The 21,096-nt window shown below is 42.7% G+C and overlaps 1 protein-coding gene across 8 annotated transcripts; it reads right to left on the bottom strand.

Annotated features, from left to right (window-relative positions):
• Positions 1-208: 208 nt before the first annotated feature.
• hdx (highly divergent homeobox) lies at positions 209-15,070 on the bottom strand. 8 transcript variants are annotated; one of them, XM_035410994.1, is made up of 11 exons: positions 14,892-15,070; positions 12,918-13,270; positions 12,034-12,180; positions 10,431-11,672; positions 9,931-9,984; positions 8,288-8,434; positions 7,802-8,003; positions 5,183-5,265; positions 4,364-4,453; positions 2,134-2,256; positions 209-533 (listed from the first exon to the last, which is right to left on the bottom strand). In XM_035410994.1, the coding sequence occupies exons 2-11, from the start codon at positions 12,942-12,944 to the stop codon at positions 390-392; spliced, it is 2,259 nt and encodes a 752-aa protein (XP_035266885.1). In that variant the 5' UTR covers positions 12,945-13,270; positions 14,892-15,070; the 3' UTR covers positions 209-389. The 8 variants fall into 8 exon arrangements, with proteins under 8 accessions (XP_035266885.1, XP_035266882.1, XP_035266879.1 ...); XM_035410991.1 differs by having other exon boundaries at positions 8,288-8,491; XM_035410988.1 differs by having other exon boundaries at positions 8,288-8,491; positions 12,034-12,213.
• Between the last annotated feature and the right edge of the window lie 6,026 nt (positions 15,071-21,096).

The following is a 21,096-nucleotide window of genomic DNA, read 5'->3' on the forward strand; positions in this document are numbered from 1 at the left end:
AATACAGAACTATTTCATTCTACACTGCACTTTTTATTTTTACTGCTTGAAAAGCACAACATAAAGTGCGAGGTGAAATTCAATTAGAAGGATGTCAAGGGAATGGTAAACATCAAGGCAGAGGGACGGAAAAGGGAAAGCGTGCAGTTTTAAATTAAGATCCATAATGCCTTTCCTACAAAGACAGATCAATGACAGAGACAGCCAATCAAGTTAGTGGCATTTATTGTAGTTGGACCGGAAATGTTGAACAAGGCGATCTGATATGCAGTAGAAAAAAAAGGCATTCCGAGCCCAGTACAGTTAGGTGTGAGTGTGTCAGCAGGCACCGTATGGAGTGTGTGGTGGTTGTAGTGAGAGGGGAAGGTGTGTAGAGGTGAGGGCCACTGTCACAGGGGCGCCTGTTCCCCCATCTCCTCTGGCCCTGGGGAACAGCTCTGGATGCAGATCGATGAGACACCAGCTTCCTCCCCCATCTCCGGACTCATCTCACAGTCCTCTTCAACGTCTTGAGGTAGGCTCGCCAACAGCTCCTGAGGGGCAGGTGAAAGACCACAAGATGAGCCGGTGGTGCCATGCTTTCCTCCTGGTCCGACGGACCCAAGGAGTATGCAGCACTTCCTTTCCAACTGTGTTTGAAAAATAGTAGGATTTTTGAGCTTCTGAACTTTCATCAGCCATCTATTGCTCAGGACAAAATTAAGAGACAACATCAAATTTTCAGATTAACAGTTTTATGGGTATCTGTGTAAAATCTAACTTTGATATTCTTTCATGAACCACTGGCCACATTTGATTTTAATTCCAAACAAAAATATTGTCATTCAGGACATTTACAGTGAGCTACATAATGTCTGGGACAAAGATATATATATATTTTCTTGATTTGGCTCTGTACTCCACAATTTTAGATTTGTAATGAAACAAGTCACGTGGTAAAAGTGCATATTCTCATTTTATTTAAGGGTATTTTTATCCACAATGTAGAAATTACAGCACCATTTATACATATCCACCCATTTCAGGGCACCATAAAGTGATTGTTATACACTGAACAATGCCAACTATACAAGTTTATACCCATAAATAAATAATAGAAATAATGTCTTCACTTTGTAAGGGTTCAACAATAAATATTCGGTGGAGTAACCCCAATTCTTCTCCTAAAAATATGGGATGGTGGTCTCGTAATTTTTTCCAGAGCTGCATGACCAGGAGTCCACAGAGAGGGGACACAAATATTCTTATCTAGCCAAGGATGGGGTTTAAGTTGGCAGGGTTCCTTGGTTTGCTGCTACATTAGCTTCTCCCAGCAAAATGCCAGGTGGCCACTGGCTACAACACCAGCTGTTATCGGTGAAAACTATGCCTCTGCTAACACTGCTAGCTCTTCTATAATACTGTGCGCGCCGTAGGGTGAAAAATAGCAGTTGAGTGTATCGAGGCACAGGTGCATGTGGCACAGGTGCAGGTGGCACAACAGTAACCCAGGGACACAGTTGCTGATTCCAGGTTGGGAAGGAAAAAAAATAAAACTTAATTCATTTTTCTTTATGGAACAGGTGTGTCTGGGAAAAGTTGACAAAACAGCTTTCATTACCTTACAAACTTACAAACAAATCCACAACACAAGCCCATAACAGGAGATGTATTAGGTGATAACTGTGGCAAGATCAAGCTGATGTTTGGAGACAGAGTATAAAAGCAGATCCACTTCACATGCACTGTGCATACTGAGTGCTTTCATCATACCACAAGGCTAGCTCTCCTTCCCTTTTCTGCATCACCATGCCATATCATTGTCATAAGTTTTTATACTGCTGTTATTGCAACATATGTTCTCAATGATTGCTTTTAATTTCTCCCTATAATGTATAACTGACATACATCACAATATATTATATTATCAGCTTTTAGCTTGTTGCTGAAGCTAGATATATTTTAAGTATGTAAAGTTCAATCTCAGTCATTTACACATTCTGTGTTTGATACATTTACAGATTTTCAAGTTTGCAATATTTAGTGGAAGTTTGAAAGCCCCTGATTTGGATGTGATGGTAGGCTTGTCATTAAGACTAGTTGAGGCTAGGCAGCCATTCTGGTCCATTTCCCAATACGTTTCCTTTTGCTCACCTGCTGTTTCTCCTTGTCGTCATTCTTCATGGCATTTAGTAAGTTCCGAGTAAAGTTCTGCAGCTCAGTGTACTTCTGTTTTTGGTTCTCTAGCTCACTCTCAAGGAAGCGCACCTCTTCATGCTGGAGAAGAGCAGATGGATGCAATTAATTCTCTGAGCCGGAGGAACTAACCGGTGAAAGTTGCAACATTTACCTCCGACCTCTGTCACTTCCTCAGTGTGATTCTGGTGACAGGAATTTTCGCTTCCGTGCTGTGCTCAAGGTGACGGTCCAAACCTAGCACCAAAAATATTTCCACTTCTTAAACAAAAGAATTTGATGCGCCGTTTGATGGAGTCATACCACCGTGTAGACGGCTGCGCTAATGAAGCGGAGGCTAAGTTCGCGGTCACACTTGACCGGCTCAACCCGCTATACGGGAGACTCTACCCAGCGTGCTGACACTCCGCCTCTCTGGTGACTGGGGAAATTAAAACTAGGTCGGGCTTTATTGAGATGCAAAAAAGCAGTCAGAGGGGTTACTCACACCTACAGGAATAATTTGTCCCGGGCATTATTTGTATGCAAATCCGGTACGTTTCTGGGCCTGCCAGTGCGAAGGGCGCAGAGCAGGGCGCTGCGAGTTCGCCAGCTCGTCGCTCGGGCGGAAACGTTTCTGATTCGAGGAGGGGATTAGGAATGCCTGGCATCGCCTGGCTCTGGATGTGGCCATCCGTGCATTGGCCTTCCAGACAATAAGCAGGGGCTTAGAGAAGCACTGGCCGTGAGGAATGGTCACTCTGAACCGTCTCTCTGAGCAGTCCTGTAAGCCACACTGCCGGGGCTGACGTTTTTTTATCCTTTAAATCCCGAGGAGTCGACACGACAGGAGAACAGAAATTGCCTAAACATGACTGAGATTTTTTGGTGTAATTGCTTTCAAGGAAAATCTGGCAAATGTGAAGTCTGCCCATTGCTATTAAGTACTTTCCTCGTATGGACTTTGAGCCAACAGCATATAGCCTCAGCGGGTCAGTAAGAGAGAGACTGCAGAAACCGATAACCAAGAATCCATGTTTAAATTAGACCAATTAATGTTCTACGGGAAGATAAAACCCAGGGCCAATGTGTGGTCAGACAGTTCTTCCTTGTAAGGCCATTAGCCTCGTGTGGGCTTGCCATATCCAACTAAGCACTTTCCCAAGATTTTACATTCAGGTATATTTAAATACCCTTTTCAAGAAAATATGGAATGGATTTACATATCTACTTGGATATTAGTGGTGTGCCTGGTAGTCGGAAAATAGGATAATAAAATCATTATGACCTATTATATAATTATGAAAATTATGCGCCGACTACTGCTATCATGCAATTATATCTGGAGGAATCAATAGTTGAAACAAAATAGCAGAACATTTCAAAGAAAATGAAAAACTATTTTAAATGGAAGATCTTTTGAAAGTGGATAGTACAACTACTGTATTTTCATATACTTGAACAGTAGATGGCCAGGCTACACCTGAATATAATGACACACATAAAGGATACAGCATAACGGATATAGCAATGTCAGCACAATCCTAATAGACACACATTAAATAACTGCTGAACAGTTAAGTAGTTTTTTGCATTTTTGAGAACATAGTCCCAGGTGACCTTTCTGTGATTACCAGTACAACTGTGCATGTGATTCATCTAAGGCTTCATGAACTCAAAAATGGATGGAGCCATCATGCATATTCAGTAATTCACAGTTTTTTTGTCAAAAATAATAGTGTTTTCCTGTACAAAACAACAGCTTTTGCTTTGTTCTAACAACCACATGACTGATAGCGGATGGTAGCTATAGGGTGGCAGTGTAGCATAATGGTGGAGGTTGTATGGTGGCAGCGTAGCATAATGGTGTAAGCTGTCGGGTGGCAGTGTAACATAATGGTGTAAGCTGTAGGGTGGCAGCCTAGTATAATGGTTAGGCAACTGAGCAGATTTCATTGCCAGGTAGGGCACTGCCATATTATACCATATGAGCAAGGTGATTAGGCTGAATTATAGATGAGAGCGTCTGCTACATGACTAAATTGAAAAATGTAACTGCACAAAACATCCTCATAAAGCCTCACTCTCTCATCATGAGAAATCTTAGACAGCATTAGACAGCAGTGAGTTTGTGTTTCAGGCTTTGGAAAACCTAAAAGGCCATTTAGCCCACATACCCCTGGAAAGACTGGCCCTGTCTTGTCCGTACCTTAAACTCCACGAGATTCTGCAGGTGTTCCATGTCTGAGCCAATCACGTCACCATCTTCCTCCTCCTCATCATCAATTATTTCAATTTTCTGTCAAAGTGTGCAGAATATAAAACCAAAAAGTAGTTAAATTATGCAATGCACCACATATGCATATGCTGCATGTGACACAGCAGGCTAGCTATCACAAGACACCTGGATGTAACTGAGAAATGATCTACTTTAGGTGCCATTGTGCAGTCCCTATAGCCATTTTGAAATACGGTATCATGTATAACGTGTAAAATGTCCTTTACCCAGACATCTGGAGATTAATTGCATAGATGTACCTGTATTAATTTAATCTCTACAGTTATATGGTTGATAATACCAATTTGACATGTTATTACTTGATGGGGCCAGCTAGGGCGTGGCTGAAAAAATCACTTGTGACGACTCCTGTATAAGATGTCCGTGTTAGTGTGTGCCCACCTGAACTTATGGAGGACAGAGCTACGGGGTTCGGGACAACGTGGAATTCTTGGTTGTGCATAAAATAAATTAAATGTAAGGAAGATGTACACAAACGGAAAAGTATTTTACAGCTGGCTTTCACGGATCACCACAGATCATATCATCATAGATATATTACAAGAAGCAGGTCTAGGACCTTCACAGACGCACACCCAAATACAGCAACTCTCGCTGATTCTTTGCCATTTCCATTTATGACAGAGCAAGAAATCCCCTTAGGGTGCTTGACATTCTGTCATGGAGAGGTCTAACCATAGTTTGAATTAATCATTTTCACCACACTGACAAACAGGAAATGTGACATACCACATTGTCAGCCAGGGTACTGCCAGTGGTCTCACCATCCCCATCACCACTGTCTTCTCTCTGGTAGGTGTCACTGCCACCGTCTGTGTGAAGACAGAATCATCTACGTCAATCCCCAGGTTACACCGAGGAAGCTCTCCCAGTCTCCATTCCTACAGTCAGACTGGAACCAGACTGGCTCGTTATAGCCTTTCCCACTGTTGAGCCGAGCCACACGAGCTCATTAAAGTTACCGTTTACTTTCTGGGGGAAAACTGTTTCTGCAGGAAATCCTCGGCCTTTGGGTTGTTGTTGAAATCGGGAGGGAAAAGTAAATATGCTGTACTGGTTGTGGCCTGTGGTTCCAGCTCTACAGGATAGAGGGGGTGTCAGTCCTCTTCCTTTAGCCCATTAGCGACTCTCTCAGATCTGAATCACAGAGACAACAGATTGGATTTCTTTGGTCTAAAAGGCGGAGCAAAGATAATCAACTTTTAGAGATGAAAGGAAAAAAGTTTTCCAAAATAAGTCAGCAATGAGTCTTGCTGGTTTTGTTTAAAAATATTTGACAAACACAGAGGGTAGAGATACCGATGTCTTACATGCTATACCTTCAGCGGTGTCTGTAAAAACTACTCTTGTTGTTCAGCGAAGACCGCTTTTGTAATCCATAATCATATGATGGGTGTTCTACACACACATCCTGTGACTCACTTGTCCTTTTTTTATATTGAAAATTAGCACATTCAGGAAACAGATTTTCAGATGTTTTTTTTTTTTTTTTTAAACCACCACTAAAGATAGACGAAAAGAACAAAGAAACAAAGAAAACAACTAGTAACGGTTGTCGGAGGGCAACGGGCGCTCAAAAGAGTAGCAAATGGAGAGCTGGGCGCGCCAAAGCCGCGGAGCTCCCGCTAATGGCATGAGAGCCAAACTGAGCCCGCGGCCTTGAGCCCTGTTTGGACAGGATCAACAATGGCGGATTCCTCCGCGCTGACATAATCCACTTTGTTTGTGCCCCGTCGGGCGTCAGCGAGGGATTACTCCCCGGCCTCAGACCTTTCTCCATTGTGTACCCCGCTAACGGTCGTGCCATCTCTAAACCCCGGTCATGCAGAGCGGAGCTCTTCACATCCCTGCCACGACCAGCCAATTAGAAAGGCCACAAAGCACACCGCGAAAAAAAAAGGACATCACTAGCGAGTGCAAGTCTTTTACAGGCTAAGGTAGGCCTGAGAATCGTTTGCTGGGACGGTAGTGAGATGCGCAGTTGAACCAGGCATTGATCTGTATGTCAGTGGCAACCCTTGAACCCGACTCCATTTGGCTGCAGGCCTTGGATTAGTTTGGTTTTTAAAGCTGCCCCATGACGTGCAGTTTATTCATGCAATCAAAGGTGTTGCTTTAGTGTTTTGTCCTCTGTCATGTCGTGATTAACTAGCCTACCGAATTAAATAAATGTTGTTTAAATACAAGTTGTGTGATGAATAAGTTCAAGTGTGGCCTTTGAGGTCTTTATGTAGTCTTCAGCATAATGTTTCCCACTTTTTGCAGAATATTCACTGAAAACATCCAGCATATAAGAAGAAAACCACAGTAAACCATCCTACCATGATGGTCACTTCTATTCAGTGCAGTATTAGTCATGCACTCTGCTCCTGCCAAATTGCTGAAGCTAAGCAAGCGTGGGTTTGGTTAGTACTTGGATGGGAGATCATCTGGGAAAACTAAGTTGCTGCTGGAAGTGGTGTTGGTGGGGGGCAATCTTCCCTCCGGTTAAATAAACCCCAATTCCCCAGTGGAGTGAGGGGGATGCTGTGCTGTTGGAGATGCTGTCTTTCGCATGAGACCGAGGTCTTGACTCTGCGGTTCCCTGGTGTCCTGGCTAAATGCCCAACCTGGCTCTCTCGAACTCGCCACCTAATCATCCCCTGATTTAATTGGCTGAAATTTTTCTCTCCCTCTTCACCTTAGTTAATGTGTGGTGAGCGTTCTGGTGCAAAATGGCTGCCATGCATCACCATGGTGGGTGAGGTGAGTTCCCACTTATCACTGTAAAGCATTTTGAAAGTTTGAAAAAGTGCTATATAAATGCAGTGGAAAGTGTAACACGTACAGTTATCCAGCTAACTCTGTAATCCTGCATTGTGAAACAGGGCCCTGCTCTCCACTGTTCAAAGGGGCCGTTAATTAGCACGATACCTGTAACGAGTAATCAAACAGCCATCACTCCCTGCAGTGGAAATCTGTGATAAAACAGAACACTACTTCCATGAATTTGCTGAGGATTACAAATTTACTGCTGTTGCATACTAAAAAACTAATGTTGATTTATCAAACTATAAAGCATTAATACATAATGCAACAATTTACCTTCCAGCTGTGCTTATTTAGAAAGATCCTAAATTTCCAACACTGCAGCACACACTAGCTAGCCCTATATGCAGGAGTGTGCTTGCAACAGAATACAGGGAATTTCAGAGCCTTTCATCAGAAGACATTCTGCCAAAAGATTATGCTGCAGGAAAAAAATGTCCGTCCCTGGACCCCCATCAAATCAGAAACAGCACAAAAGGTCTGGAAATGAGGTATGGAATATGGAATATGGAATATGGCGGAGTGCAGGCCGAATCTCACCCTCGGACAGACAGATGGACACCTCATCCGTCCTCTCGCCGTCCTCCCCCGGCTCGGGGGTGGTGACGTCGTCTACGTCGGGAGTCCAGCGGCACGGCGATTCTGACTCCGAGTGGTTGGTGAACACGGCGGGACCTCCCTTCGGGGGCGGGGTCTCAATGCCCATCAGGCGGTACTTCCTGCGGCGATTACCAATCCAGGTCTGCCAACGAGGAGAGAAATGAGCATTTAGCAATGTAACAGCAAATACACACACATACAGGTAAACGCTGGAACATATATTTCGCAGTGGTAATGGTAATGCCATATATATCCACAAATATGACCTATAAAGGGTGTTGGGTGTTCTCTTAATGCAGGGCTTTGTAGTGCCATATGCCAAAGTGGACTCATTAAGAACCTCCCATATACATTGGCAGAAGTGAAAGTCCTCTGTTGACGGCTACTTAATTCTTCTCTTCGAAGTTAAGCCTCTTCGCGCTGTACCTTGACGATCTCGCTGTCCACGCTCAGCTCTGTGGATGCAGCAGTGATCTTTTCCCGACAGACGGATCCCAGGCTGGTCATGCCATTGTCCCAGTACCTCTTCAGCGTGTGCAGGTCCCTTTCACTGAACTGTGTCCTGTCCTGTAGCTGCACAGGGCAACATGCACTACTGGTCGATGACATCCCACAATGCACTTCAGACACCTTCATTATGGGAGGGAACAGACATACACACTGATACACACCTGACCAATTTCAGGTAGGCGACTAGTCACTCACAGAAACGTACGCACTCAAACAATCACCTGCAGTCCCACACTTATACATACCTGTATACAGATACATATATATGCTTGTGCACATGTGCAAACTGATACACTTGCACACATAAACACAAACACACACACGTGCGCACATCCACACACACACACTCACACTCTCACCGCTCACACTCACACGCGCTCTTATGTGTAAAAATAGATGCAAGTACACAGGGAGATAGACAAACCTCCCCAACAGTCAATTACACTCCCACCCAAGCAGAACCACATCAGTCTATATATACTCAGCTCTGTGGAGGAGGTTAGGACAACAATGACAGCTATTTCAGCCAAGACCGATTTGTGCCTGTGACTGTTTCAGTTTAAAAAAGAGGACGCTTTTTTTGTTTGGACACTTTTTACCTTGCTGTTCTGTTTATTAATCAAATAAACACACTAACTGGCCAATAAGACACCACAGTCATCAGATGAGTTTCCCATGTTCAGGCCTGCCCCCCCCCCCTTCCCCCCCAGACTAAATGAGTTAATAGAATTCTGATTATTGGCAGGCACACAATCAAACTAATTAGATCCTACAGTGCCTGATTAACCTGATTAACATGGCATCGGGGGCCAAAACAACCCCAGCTTCTAGTACCCTGAGAAAAATCAGCCAATCAAAAGAACAACAGAGAATGAGAGACTCTAGTGTTGCGGTGGAGCAGGGACAACAGGGATGTGGTTCAGCGTTCTCAGAAATACCTGAGATCAAAAGAACCATGCTACTGATATCGTATCTGAAACCATAAAATGTGCCTGAAACTTAATTCATGCCACAGCCAAGGTCAACTACAGTGTCAAAGCCAACCAACTCTACTGATCAAGGATAACGCACCTTGCCCCGCCCCCCAAACAGCATCCCAATCTTCCAACTTCAAGAGTTCAATAACCATAATAGCAGACATTTGGTAAGTTTTATCTTAAAAATGCAATCTGTGTTTACTTAGCTTTTGATTTCACCTGTGCAAAGTGTTACACGTGTGTGCTATGGCTAAACAATGTGTTATTTACAGTAGCACCCTGTGGTAGAAGCTCTCATTCCCCTTGATGCCCCAGTGTTCCAAAGATAATGTCAAGCACTGACTCCCAGACCCTGTCTAATCTACCCCTGCTCTTTGATTGGCTGACTTAGGCTCACAACCTCTAGTCTACGTTTTCTTTACAGCCTCACCCCCCATCATTGCTATCCTGAATCCAACACAGTGATCACGGGCTGTTATCAAACAGCACTCCCTTCAGTTAGAGAGCCCCGCAATTACTGAACACGCAGGCCAACTAACGCGGCATCAGCAGACGAAAGCCCGCCAACGCGGTCAGACTTACTGTCCTTTTGCGGGAGTTGCTGACGATCCAGGGGGCGCTGAGTGAGCCTGAGGCCTGTTGGGAAGGAGGGAGAGAAAGGAGACAGACTTCACGCGTTCGGTTTCACACCACACCTCCTTACAGCCACACTCCGGCAGCAGCGAGCTGGAGCGCCCAGCCGGCCTGGACAATGCTGTACGTGCGTCACTGCAAACCCACCCGCCGCTCCTCAGTCCCCAAACCCACGCATGCTCATCACAAGTATCAGGAGTCATAACTAAAAAAACTAGTGTGACACACTTTTGCACTAAACACAGTGGGATGCCAAAAGCTGGGAAAAAGTATTTATGTTGTCATCCACACGTTTGCCCAAGTGCAACAGTAAGTACACTCACCTGCCTGTCATGTCTTAACTACAGGACACAGCTTGTTTTCTCTGGGAGAAAACCAGCGACTCACACTTCCCACTCACCCCTCCTCTCCAAATTAGGAAGGTATGCTGGCAGGCTGGTTGAACTCACCTGCAGGCTGGGCACAGTCTGCCCAGAACCCTGGAAGGGCATCCTAAGCGGGTAGCTTCCACGTGGAGCCATGCTAGTGTAGTAGGGACTTTGTCTGTGGGGGCCGAGGGAAGACGAGGGGGGCGTCTGGTACCCTTTTCCCCCAAAGTGATCAGAGTTTGGGGGGTTTGCCCCAGTCGGGTTTCGTCCCGTAGCGGGGCTGTCCCACCGCGGGCCCCCCTGGCTCGTCCCTGTAGCCCCGCTGATGTCCCCCGCTCCGCCACTGCTGCTGCCACTGCTGCTGCTGCTACTGCCCCCTCCTGGGCACAGCCGGATCTGCGCCCCCATGTTAGCCAGCTCCTCCTCCCTGGCGTACTCGTCGTCAGCATCCCCCGTCTCCATGGCAATGGAAAAGCAGCCGGTGCCGTCGGGAGAGCGCGGCTTGGCAGGCCGTGTCTGGCCGCCCCCCGCGGACGGGGATCTGCGTGACCCGCCCCCGAGGGCGGCCATGGTGAAGACCTGTTGGATCCAGACGCCGGGCTCTGCCTCCTCCGGCTGAGGACCGTTGTGGGCGCCTGCGCCCGCTGGAGCGGGGTGGGGTTGCGACTGGGACTGTGAGGAGGGGTGAGGCCAGGACTTTGACTGCAGCGGCCCGTACTGCCGCGCCCAAGACCGGGGCACGTCCGCCGGCTCCCCCGGGGAGAAGAGCTTCCTGATTTGGCTGTACAGGGCGGGGGTGGGGCCTGAGCTGCTGCCGTGGTGGGGGGCCTTGCGCGGGAGAGGAGCCCCCTTGGTGTGGAGGGGCGGGCTGTCCGTGCTCAAGGTGGGGCGAACGTGGATCTGTATGGGTCGCTCCGCCTCCGTACGCAGCGGGGGCGGGGCCTTGGCAGTAGCCCTGGAGTGCGACGAGGGCGGTTCGGGGCGGGTGGAGGGGCGGCTCAGGGAGTAGATGCCCGTGACGATCACGTCGTTGTTGTTGTTGTTGCTGTTGCCGCCGCTGCTGCTGCTGCTGTGCCCGCCCCCGCTACTGTGGGGGGAGCAGGAGGAGGGGGCGGGGGACGTGGAGGACGCGGAGGCTGGCGGGTGGAGGTGTGCAACCGGCGCGCTCCGCTGGACGTTCCGCGAAGCCACCATTTCAGGGGTCAACACCAGCGGCCCACCACCTGCTCCTACCGCACTGTGCCCGGGAGGACCGTGTGCCACCACCACGTTCTGCTGCTCCACCTTAGACGCCAGTTTCCGCCTCTTGTTTCCCACCCATGTCTATCAAGAGGAAGAAAAAAATAGTCACACAAAATATTCAAGTAGACCCTACGTACAAATTAAAAATACAGTCATGGGCAAGCTAAACCCTGCAACCTGATTTTTAAAATGTTTTAAGCATGGTCCATCTTTAAAAAAATAAATAAACAAAAAACTATAAAATGAGAATAATAATGCATTTGTTTTATTTATTTTCTCAGGTAAGTGTACAAGCAGGTTTCCATACAAATTCACTTCAGTGCTGAAGCCTGACAGATAATAACAAAAACAGATTGGTAGCATAGTATCAGCATTTCTGAACAAACTATAAATCCAGCCTTGTATATTTCAATGACCATAAGGTGTTCATTCAGCATCCTACCCTGACCACACTGAAATCAAGCTTGGTCTCTTGAGCGCACTGCAGGATCATCTGGAAACAGCTTTTGCTCTGATTGGTCATCCCGTTTTCATAGTAACGCTCCAGGATTTGCTGCTGCTCAGCAGAAAATACAGAGCGTAGATTCATCTGTGGAGGTGAAAAGTGGTTGGGACAGCACAGCTGCCAAATGATAAAGTTAATCCCCTTTACCATTTAGAAGGCACAAAAGGGATTGCATTAGATGAGAAAACTCTGAGAAAGCTTTTATAATTTGATGAACCAAGTACCAAACATGTATAAATCAGCGTTGAAAGGGCCACAGACTTGGTAAATTGCAGACATCTCTGCAGTACTACAAACTGTGAAAATTCTCATACACTTACTGATTCAAAACAGAGGCTTTATGAGCCGCAAGATGGGTGGAGCTACAGTTGACTCAATGATTTGAACATATCCATTATATTAAACATTACATTACAGGCATTTTCAGCAGAAACTCTATCCAGAGTAACTTACACAGAATTTACACAGAATCACTAACATTGCATCCATTTATACAGCTGGATATATACTGAGCATTGCAGGTTAAGTTCCTTGCTCAGGGGTACAACACCAGAGTCCTACCCGGGAATCGAACCTGTTTCCTTTAAGTTAAAAGACCAGATCTTTGCCCATTATACTACACTACAAGCAAAGTAAAGCCTTAATTTGATCATAATTTCCCACCAAATGAAGCGGTAGGAAAAAAACACATTCCTAAATAATAATAAAAATTTTAACGTGGGAGGTTTAAGTGAAAATATATGTGGGACTCAAAGGTAGGCAGGGGATTTTCAAGGGCCTTACCGTGGCCTGTTCCACAGTATATAATATAACCTACTTACGGTCCGCTTTTCCTGCCATGCCTCCATATTTCTGGAGCAGGAGGAGTCGGGTGCGTCAGGTAGGCTAATCAACAGAAAACCCAGGTTTTCAATGCCAAAGTTTCAGTTCGGTCACTTCGGTTGTTGTAGAAACGGACAGCTAGTGAGGGCGACTGGTCAGGCGAATGATGATTTGTCTACCATCGCGCAAACCAACAGCCTTCCCTCAAGTGTTCTTTGGGCTATGCGATTTCTGGCCCAACACTGCTAACGTTACATCCTGGAGGGTCTCGTGGAGTTTTGCAGGCTGCAGGGCACTCCACGACTGGCGGCCTTCAAAAGCTATCTAGCCTACTTGTCCCTCTGGAGAAGCTCTGAAAGAGAATAGACAGAGAAACTGAGGAGACCATGACGATGTGTTATATGTGCTACTGTACAGACTCATTTTTGCTGGTACATGACATCAAAACTAGGAATTACAAATAAATGAATGGAATTAAAAATATGTTGTCCTGGGGTGTCCTTAATATAATTCAGTTTGTGGGGGAAAAAAACATTCATAGTCGCAAAATAACAGCAGAGGCAGAGAAAATTAATCATTTCCGAGCAGAGAGATTCCCCAGTCAAGAACAAACAATGGTTTGCAACATTGGGTCACCGCCAAATGCTAAATTAAGTGTTACTGGAATGTGCTTTTGCCACATTTCTCAGTTCAGAAACGTAGCTACATTTAGCTAAATGCTGTAATTGTTGCTGTCACAGTCAAGATAATTAAATAAAATCAACATGAGAAGTACAAGAGAACGTGGGCAGTTACGTCAGATAACAGTCTACTAACGTTACGAGGGAACCTTCGCTGAGAAACACATAACATTAAACATTTAGACTAACAGAGGCTAGAATTTATGATAAAGTCAATATAAAAACCTCCGTGACATTTCAATAATTGGAAAAAGCTTCATTTTCACACAGGGTCATTTGCAGAATGAACCGGTAAAACAACAGTAGTCTGGGTTCTAGTTCGCTGGCTATAACATATTTAGCTAGCGACACAGTCTACCTAACTAGCTAACTTACAGTAATTCGCTATCCAGCAAATATGATATTGCGCATTTCACATGGGGAACATAGACTCATTGAACAATGTTTGTTTGACCCTGCTTCTAAAGTTTAAAGACGAGCTTTCAAGACTATGAACGTTACTATGAACTATGAGCTAGCTAACTGTAACAGCTTGTCATGGATGTAGCTAGGTAACGTTATGTTTAACTGTGTAAATTCTGCCTACTCTAGTCTTAACTGATTCACCAGGGTCAGCTAACGTTAGTCGATGTAAACATGAGAATTGCGGAAAGCAAGGAAACACGATTTCTTAAGCTGGCTAACTAGTTAGCCAGCAGGTTATAGCTAAGGTTAGCTATGAAACAAATACACAGATTTCGCACTGGAGAAGTTAACTTAGATTGCTTTGGTGAAAGCTGACACCAGATCAAATCGTTTTCTGAATGGGAAGGGAGGCAATGTAAGGGTTACTTTGTTCCTTCTTCCCGTTTCGGAAAGACTCAGTGCGCATGGCCGCTGTATGTAATATTGATTACATTACAAAGAGCGCTGATGATGAATAAAACGCACATCCACCCAGTTCACCACAAGGGCAATACTGGTCGCCGGAATAGAAAACGAGCACAGGAAACCAGAGCGATAACTTTCCGGCTTGGTACAGCAAAACAGCTAACTATGGGTAAGCGGTACATCAACATAACAAAGACAAGATGAGCTAATGTACACAGCGGGCTAGCTACGGATAAGAGCCGATTGCAAGCCAGGCCCTGGAGGCCATGCGTCTGAATGCAAGTAAACTTTTTCTTTAAATATCTTTTGCGGTTTTCCCACCCCAAGCGGAGCTGCACATATGGCCCGAGCCATTCCCCCGGAGCACACTAAACCTTCGTCGAAAGCTATGAAAAGCTAGGAGATAATTAATTTGCTAGATACCTTTTCTGTTGACAAATCAAACGAACGCTCGAATTCAGCAGATTTCTTCCCGACTCCCTTCGCCAGACAATGAAATCAAAACGTCCGATCATCAATTCTAATCATGATTGTGACGTAGACACAGACAGGAGCCAATAGCTGCTCGAGATCAGAGCTGTGACAGTCGTAACCGACTGAAAACTGAGCACCATTGTCCCGCCCATCATTGACTTTGTGGAGGGAGAGAGGGAGGGAGCGAAAGGGGAGGTCATAGAGACCGCAAATACCGTCCGACTTTTGTCTCAGTCCACACGAATTTCGCCATTACAGTCTCACTGGACCGGTTTTCCATATTTTGTTTAATAGTGTAGGCCTATTTAAACGAGCTCACGTTTGTTTTGTCTTGGTAAATGTAATTGCTGACTGAATTACATGAACACAGTTGATGCACATTTGTGTGTTGTTTCGAGGTAGGCTATATAAATTGACTATAGATAGATGGCTGAGCATGCATACGTAATATGAGAAAATGACCTTAACTTTAAATTATTTATGCATGATGAGTAACGCCGAGTACAGTGTATAAAAATTAATATTCATGTTTGTTTTTAATGATAAACTGTTATTTGACGTTATATTATTGTTTTTACTCAGACAATTGTATGTATTAGGCTATGCTTGAAATAGTTTTTTTCATTCTTTCACAGACACATAGTATTATTGGAATTGACCCTTGATCCATTCAGTGATATGCTGCGGTAGTGCTACAGCATATATTACTGTATATTTGGTGCAATTTACGAGTCATAACTAGCCTACTGTTTCCTTAGTCATCCAAGGTGTGAATAATAATAATAATAATAATAATAATAATAATAATAATAATACATTTTCCCAGATTGATAGTAGGTGATTCCCTGGTATAAGTCTGTGCCATTGCTAAAACATACTCTGCTGTTTTGCAGGGCACAGTGTAGGACATGTGTTCTCAAAATATGTGCTGCTAACTGGCATTTGAGCTGTGCAAAAAAAGCCTGTCTTAACAAGGGTTTTAGTCATGCAATGAGACATAAAATATATAATCTTTTCTCTCATGTAGAAAATATTAACTTTTTTTAAGTTACTTTTTGATTAGTTTGCCATGTTACTTTTTGATAAGTAAAATTGTCTTACCCCATTTGCAAATTTTGAAATGAGTCAAACTGTCTCACCTTACTGACACTATTTTTGTCTTATTTAGCAAAAGAAAACAGAAAAAAAAGTCATATAAATAAGAATTTAAGTCCAAATCCAATTTAGGGAAAACACTTGATGAAAAAAATTATACTGATTTATTGGGCTTAGAACGCACAAGGTGAATGGAACAAAGAAAGCCCCCACACTGCGGTTTAGGCAGATTTATAGAGAGGAGTTATAGTAAATCAGTTGTAAGAAAAGCCTGTAAAAGAACACTGTGCTCCATTCGTGATGCTGTTCTGGAGCCCAGACATAGACGCACTAGTGATCATCTAGTTTGCATCCTGCAATATTCTCCACTTGCCAATAGGATCAGCTGTGCATTGTTGAAACATTGGGGTGTCCTACAAGTGCATGAGACTTTCTTTTATTTTTATTTTTTAAAGAGAGCATTGTTGCCTATAAGTGCAACACCAGTTTGACAGACATGCTGGTTCATGCCGAGCATAGGATACCTGAGACCATCAAGTCCACCTAACAGGGTTGCCCCCTATAGGTCATTAACTGTGGCCATTGCTGTTTTTGCCCCTGGTCTACACATGTAAAACACATTCCTCATAGACATACCAAAAAAACAAATTCCCTTTCTCACTTTCACAACATGTGCAATAAAAAAGAAGTGGTATATGCCATTCAATGTTTTGCCCAAAACTTTACATTGGTGAAACATCACACCCTTTCAAAAACTGCATTGCAGAACATAAAAACAGCATCAAGAGAAATGATGAAACGTATACCCTAACAGTCCATTTCAAACATTTGGGACATACCATTTCCCAATTTAGTTTCTGGGCCATTAAAAAAGGGCTGCCATCACCCTGTGGTGGAGACTATGACGGAAAAGTTCTCTGGACAGAGGCACGCTTCATTATTTCATTATTTAAACACAGTAGCCCCTAATGGCCCTAATGAGTTTCTGTTTTCTATATATATATATATATATATAATATATATGTGTGTGTGCGTGTGTGTGTGTGTGTGTGTGTTGTAGTTGTAGGTTTTGCATTGTCTTTTCTGTAGGCTTTTGTGTGTAATTCCTTTGGTGACCACACATCAGCACTTTTTCTTGTATTTTCTTGTATTAGTAAGTATGTTTGCCTTGTCCACTCCTTCAGATATAATGCATTTCCTATTCTAGGATAGATAAGTTACATAGTGCAGCAGTTTTTCCCAATGTTACCTGAGGAAGAGAGCTTGTTTCTGGAAGCATGTCACCAGCACATAGACAGCAGTGCAGGAGCCTTCTTTGCTCCACGGCTAGTCATTCGCCTTGTGAGCCTTAATCCCAATAAATCAATATGACTTTTTTCTGCACTTAAGTGTTTTCCCAACTTTTCTTTCATTTATCTGATTACCTTTTTGGGAATTCTTGGATTTTATTGCATGCTCTATTACTTCTTTAAGTCTTAATATAAGAAAAAAATGCTTTTTAAGTTCAACTTATATTTTGGTTTTTGCAGTGTGATTGTTCTGCAGTCTGCTAGCTGAGCTGGCAGAATAATACAAATTGCAGGCACCCAACTGACCAGAGAGGCCACTTTAGTTTGATGAGATGGGGAATAGCCTGCCAACCAACCCCTCACTCCCTGGGTAACACTCTGATCAATTGTGCGTTGTTGTTCCACCTGGCTACATTTTTCAATGGCACGGTCAGACTCTTGAAAACATCACTGCACTGAGAACCAGTGCTTCAACTGAATATGCCACCGAGAGCTTCCAAATACTTAATGTTTTTTTTTAAAATTTATTAATTTTTTTTAAACATCTTCGAGCAGCTGTATCAGGTGATGTACCAGACATTATTATCTCCAGAGGTGTATGTGCTTTCATTATAGAATTGTTCTTGTTTGCATTCAAAATGCATTTATTTTATTTTATTATTTTTTCCAAAATTTAAAAAGAAAGCTGTGAATATCCGATATCACAGTACCAAGCTTAACTGCCATGGAAAAGGTCTGTCTTACAAGGAGAGTGTGAGGAACCTGTGGTTCCTTTTATTATAAAAATAGATACCCCTACTTCCTATACCACAGCTAAACAGCAAAAGACCAAACTGGTTGTACTTACATTTCTGGGTTGCAACACTAAATGTACTGTGTTAGCATTCGCTGAAAAAAAAATGTTTCATTGGATACCAAAGATTTTTCACTTCAGTTTGTTACGCCTAGATTTTTTGGGTTTTCTCAGTTAAATATTTTTTAAGTTAATTTGAATGAGACTAAAAAGTTTCAGCTGAGAAACCTAAAAAAAAAAAAAAATAGGTGTAACAAATTGAAGTAAAATTGTAGTTTTGTCGAATGAATCATTTTCTTCAGCATTGGCTTTATAGCATTTGTCTATCAAATGGAGATGATTATTTTTGTGTTATTTTAAAAAAAAAAAAGGTCTAACATAATTTCAAGGTGATGTCTGACAACATATCATTTGCAAACAGGGGACAGTACATCAATTAATAAACTTCTCCTTTGTGTAGTTTTGTGTATTCATTTCTATGAAATCATCTAACTATTTATTAATGTGAAGTGTTGCCCCTAAACCGCATTCTAGCAGTGTACAGGACGTCTGCTTTCCTGCATAGTTTGGTGTTTCCTGATTGGACATTGCAGGTCAGTGCACACCTCTGGCTACCTCTGGACACCACAGGCTTTGGACCTTGCATTGTTGACATGGTAAATGCCTGACAGGCGTGGGTGGTCTGCTTGCTAAGGTTGTGATGCATGGGCCTAATTGTGGAATAAACAAATACATATAGTGGCACATACGTTTGGAAGTGCATGCATCATCTACACGTCTGCACATGCATGTAGAAATGCATGCATTTCCAAATGTCAAAAAAAATTTGTTTGTGTTTGTATCCTCTTGTGCTCACAAGTGCTCTGCTTGATGTTGCTTTCATTCCATGCCGTCTTGTTTAATGTGGATATAATCGCGATTGAGAATAGTACAGGACACAATATGTCTCCAAAGAATCTCACTTAAGTATAAATACATCCGCAATCACAAGAGCCATTCTGAGCAGAACAAAGTCACAGTATTTAAAAGTCCATTTCATTTCAGAACCTTTTTTTAGATTATAACAAACAAATCAATAATACATATAATTATTTGTATATATCATACCAGTGTAACAATATGAAATGAAGATGTTGTGAAATAAAAACATTTTATTCCGTTCATGAATAAACGATTCAAAATAAACAATAAATAAGAAAAAGCTATATTGTATGTGAATTGCCATGGGTTTTGAACTGCCAGTGTTAACACACTAAAGTATAAAATCCAGTATTATTAGTAGTTTTATCAAATAGCAGAGGATAGAAACACTAGCAGCACCAGTGGAATTATTGCATCTGAATTATTGATAATGGAAAAAAGCAATAACTGATCCTCAATATGATAATCCAGTAAATCTGTTGTAGCTGCTGTGCATCTTCTCAGACTGATCTGTGTATGATGCTAATTTAAAGTAGTTGGAAGTTTTGATATATCTGAAACACTTTCAGTGAAATAATGTGAAAGTATTCACCCCAGAAATATGACGATGGCACAGACACGCAGAACCGCAATGCTGTTTTCTTTATTCGTTGCAAATCCCCCACCACCACCACCACCACCACGATCACCATCACCACCAATGTTCCCTATTTTATGAGCAGGAGTATTTTCAGAACATAATTAATACTTGGTAAGAAACTAAAAAGAAATGTTTGAACACTTGCTTAATTTGTTTACTTAGTTAAGGAAAATACTCGGAATTAGTATTTTAAAAATTTGGTGTTGTAAATAGCATTTTGTTGCTTTCTGCAGGATGCGTGGGTGTTATTGAAAATAAAAACACCACAGGAATATTATTTTAATTGCAACCCTTTTTAAATTTTTTTTTTACAGAATTAACATGTGCCAGTTTATGATATAATTGCACTTTAATTTGCCATAAGTAATTGCATATGAGTTTACATATTGATTTTTTATATGCTTGGACTTGTAATTGTTCTGTAAGAATTCATTTTACAGTAAGACTGTAAAATGTTAAAATGTGTGTAGAACAGCAGTATGTGTAGAGTGACAGGAAAAAGGAGTGACTCCTCTGATAATAACAAAAAAATTAATTATGAACTGATAAAATAGGTAAACAAAACTGAATAAAGGACTGGTTAATAACCTGTTAATTTAAACCATACCAGTTGTTAGGCAACAATAAAAACTATGCAAGACTTCCAAAAATTTGTTTTCGTTTGGTACATGGTGTTAGAAAAGTACTTGCAGAGCACTTAGATTGGCATAAACCTACTGCACAGCATTATTTCAATGTTCAGCTTGTGTTGTATATTAGAGACAGCACTCTACCTGCTGAGTCATTCACTGGTCTTCTCATAGCTAGCAGGGTAGCAGTAGCCTCACCAGAGCACTTGCTGTCTGTATAAGACATGTATTAAGCAAGGCGTGTGTTGAAATATGTGATGACCTTACTTTTCTCTTATCTTACTTTTCTCAAATGATTTGGTTGTGGCGGATGAGTAATGGACACTAAGCCTATTGCAGTAATCCCGGAGATTTTGAAACCAATGAAAATGTATGGCAATATAATAATAATAATAATAATAATAATAATAATAATAATAATAACAGCAATTCATCCCATCCATCAGTCAATTCAGTCATACATGAACATGTGTCCAATAATTACATGTAATATTTTATTTACTCATGTCTGTCAGGTAATGTAGTCCATTCTGTAAATATAATTGTCAGGTTTTGCAGTTCATGATTACACCGACAGAAACAGTGCAAAGAACACCAAGCAGAGACGTCTTTAATGTAATACGTCACCATTGAGCTGAATTTACACGATGTAACGGCAGGGGTCGCTGGCAGTTACTGTCCGTGTTTATCCGACCATTTTTCATTATTGGTGTGAGGAAGTGTGATATATGTCTATGTCTCACGTTGTTCCCCCTCTTGGCAATATATGCATGCCGGAAAATTATTG

This window comes from Anguilla anguilla, chromosome 3, assembly GCF_013347855.1.
Source record: "Anguilla anguilla isolate fAngAng1 chromosome 3, fAngAng1.pri, whole genome shotgun sequence".
In the NCBI taxonomy this organism is placed as follows: domain Eukaryota; kingdom Metazoa; phylum Chordata; class Actinopteri; order Anguilliformes; family Anguillidae; genus Anguilla; species Anguilla anguilla.

Coding starts and splice junctions, on each gene's coding strand:
- hdx (XM_035410987.1), bottom strand. CDS start 12,246: ATGGTAAAGGGGATTAACTTTATCATTTGGCAGCTGTGCTGTCCCAAC. Junction 9,985..10,430: donor AGACTGTGCCCAGCCTGCAG/GTGAGTTCAACC, acceptor CCTTCCCAACAG/GCCTCAGGCTCACTCAGCGC. Junction 2,257..4,363: donor AGAATCTCGTGGAGTTTAAG/GTACGGACAAGA, acceptor GCTCTTCTCCAG/CATGAAGAGGTGCGCTTCCT.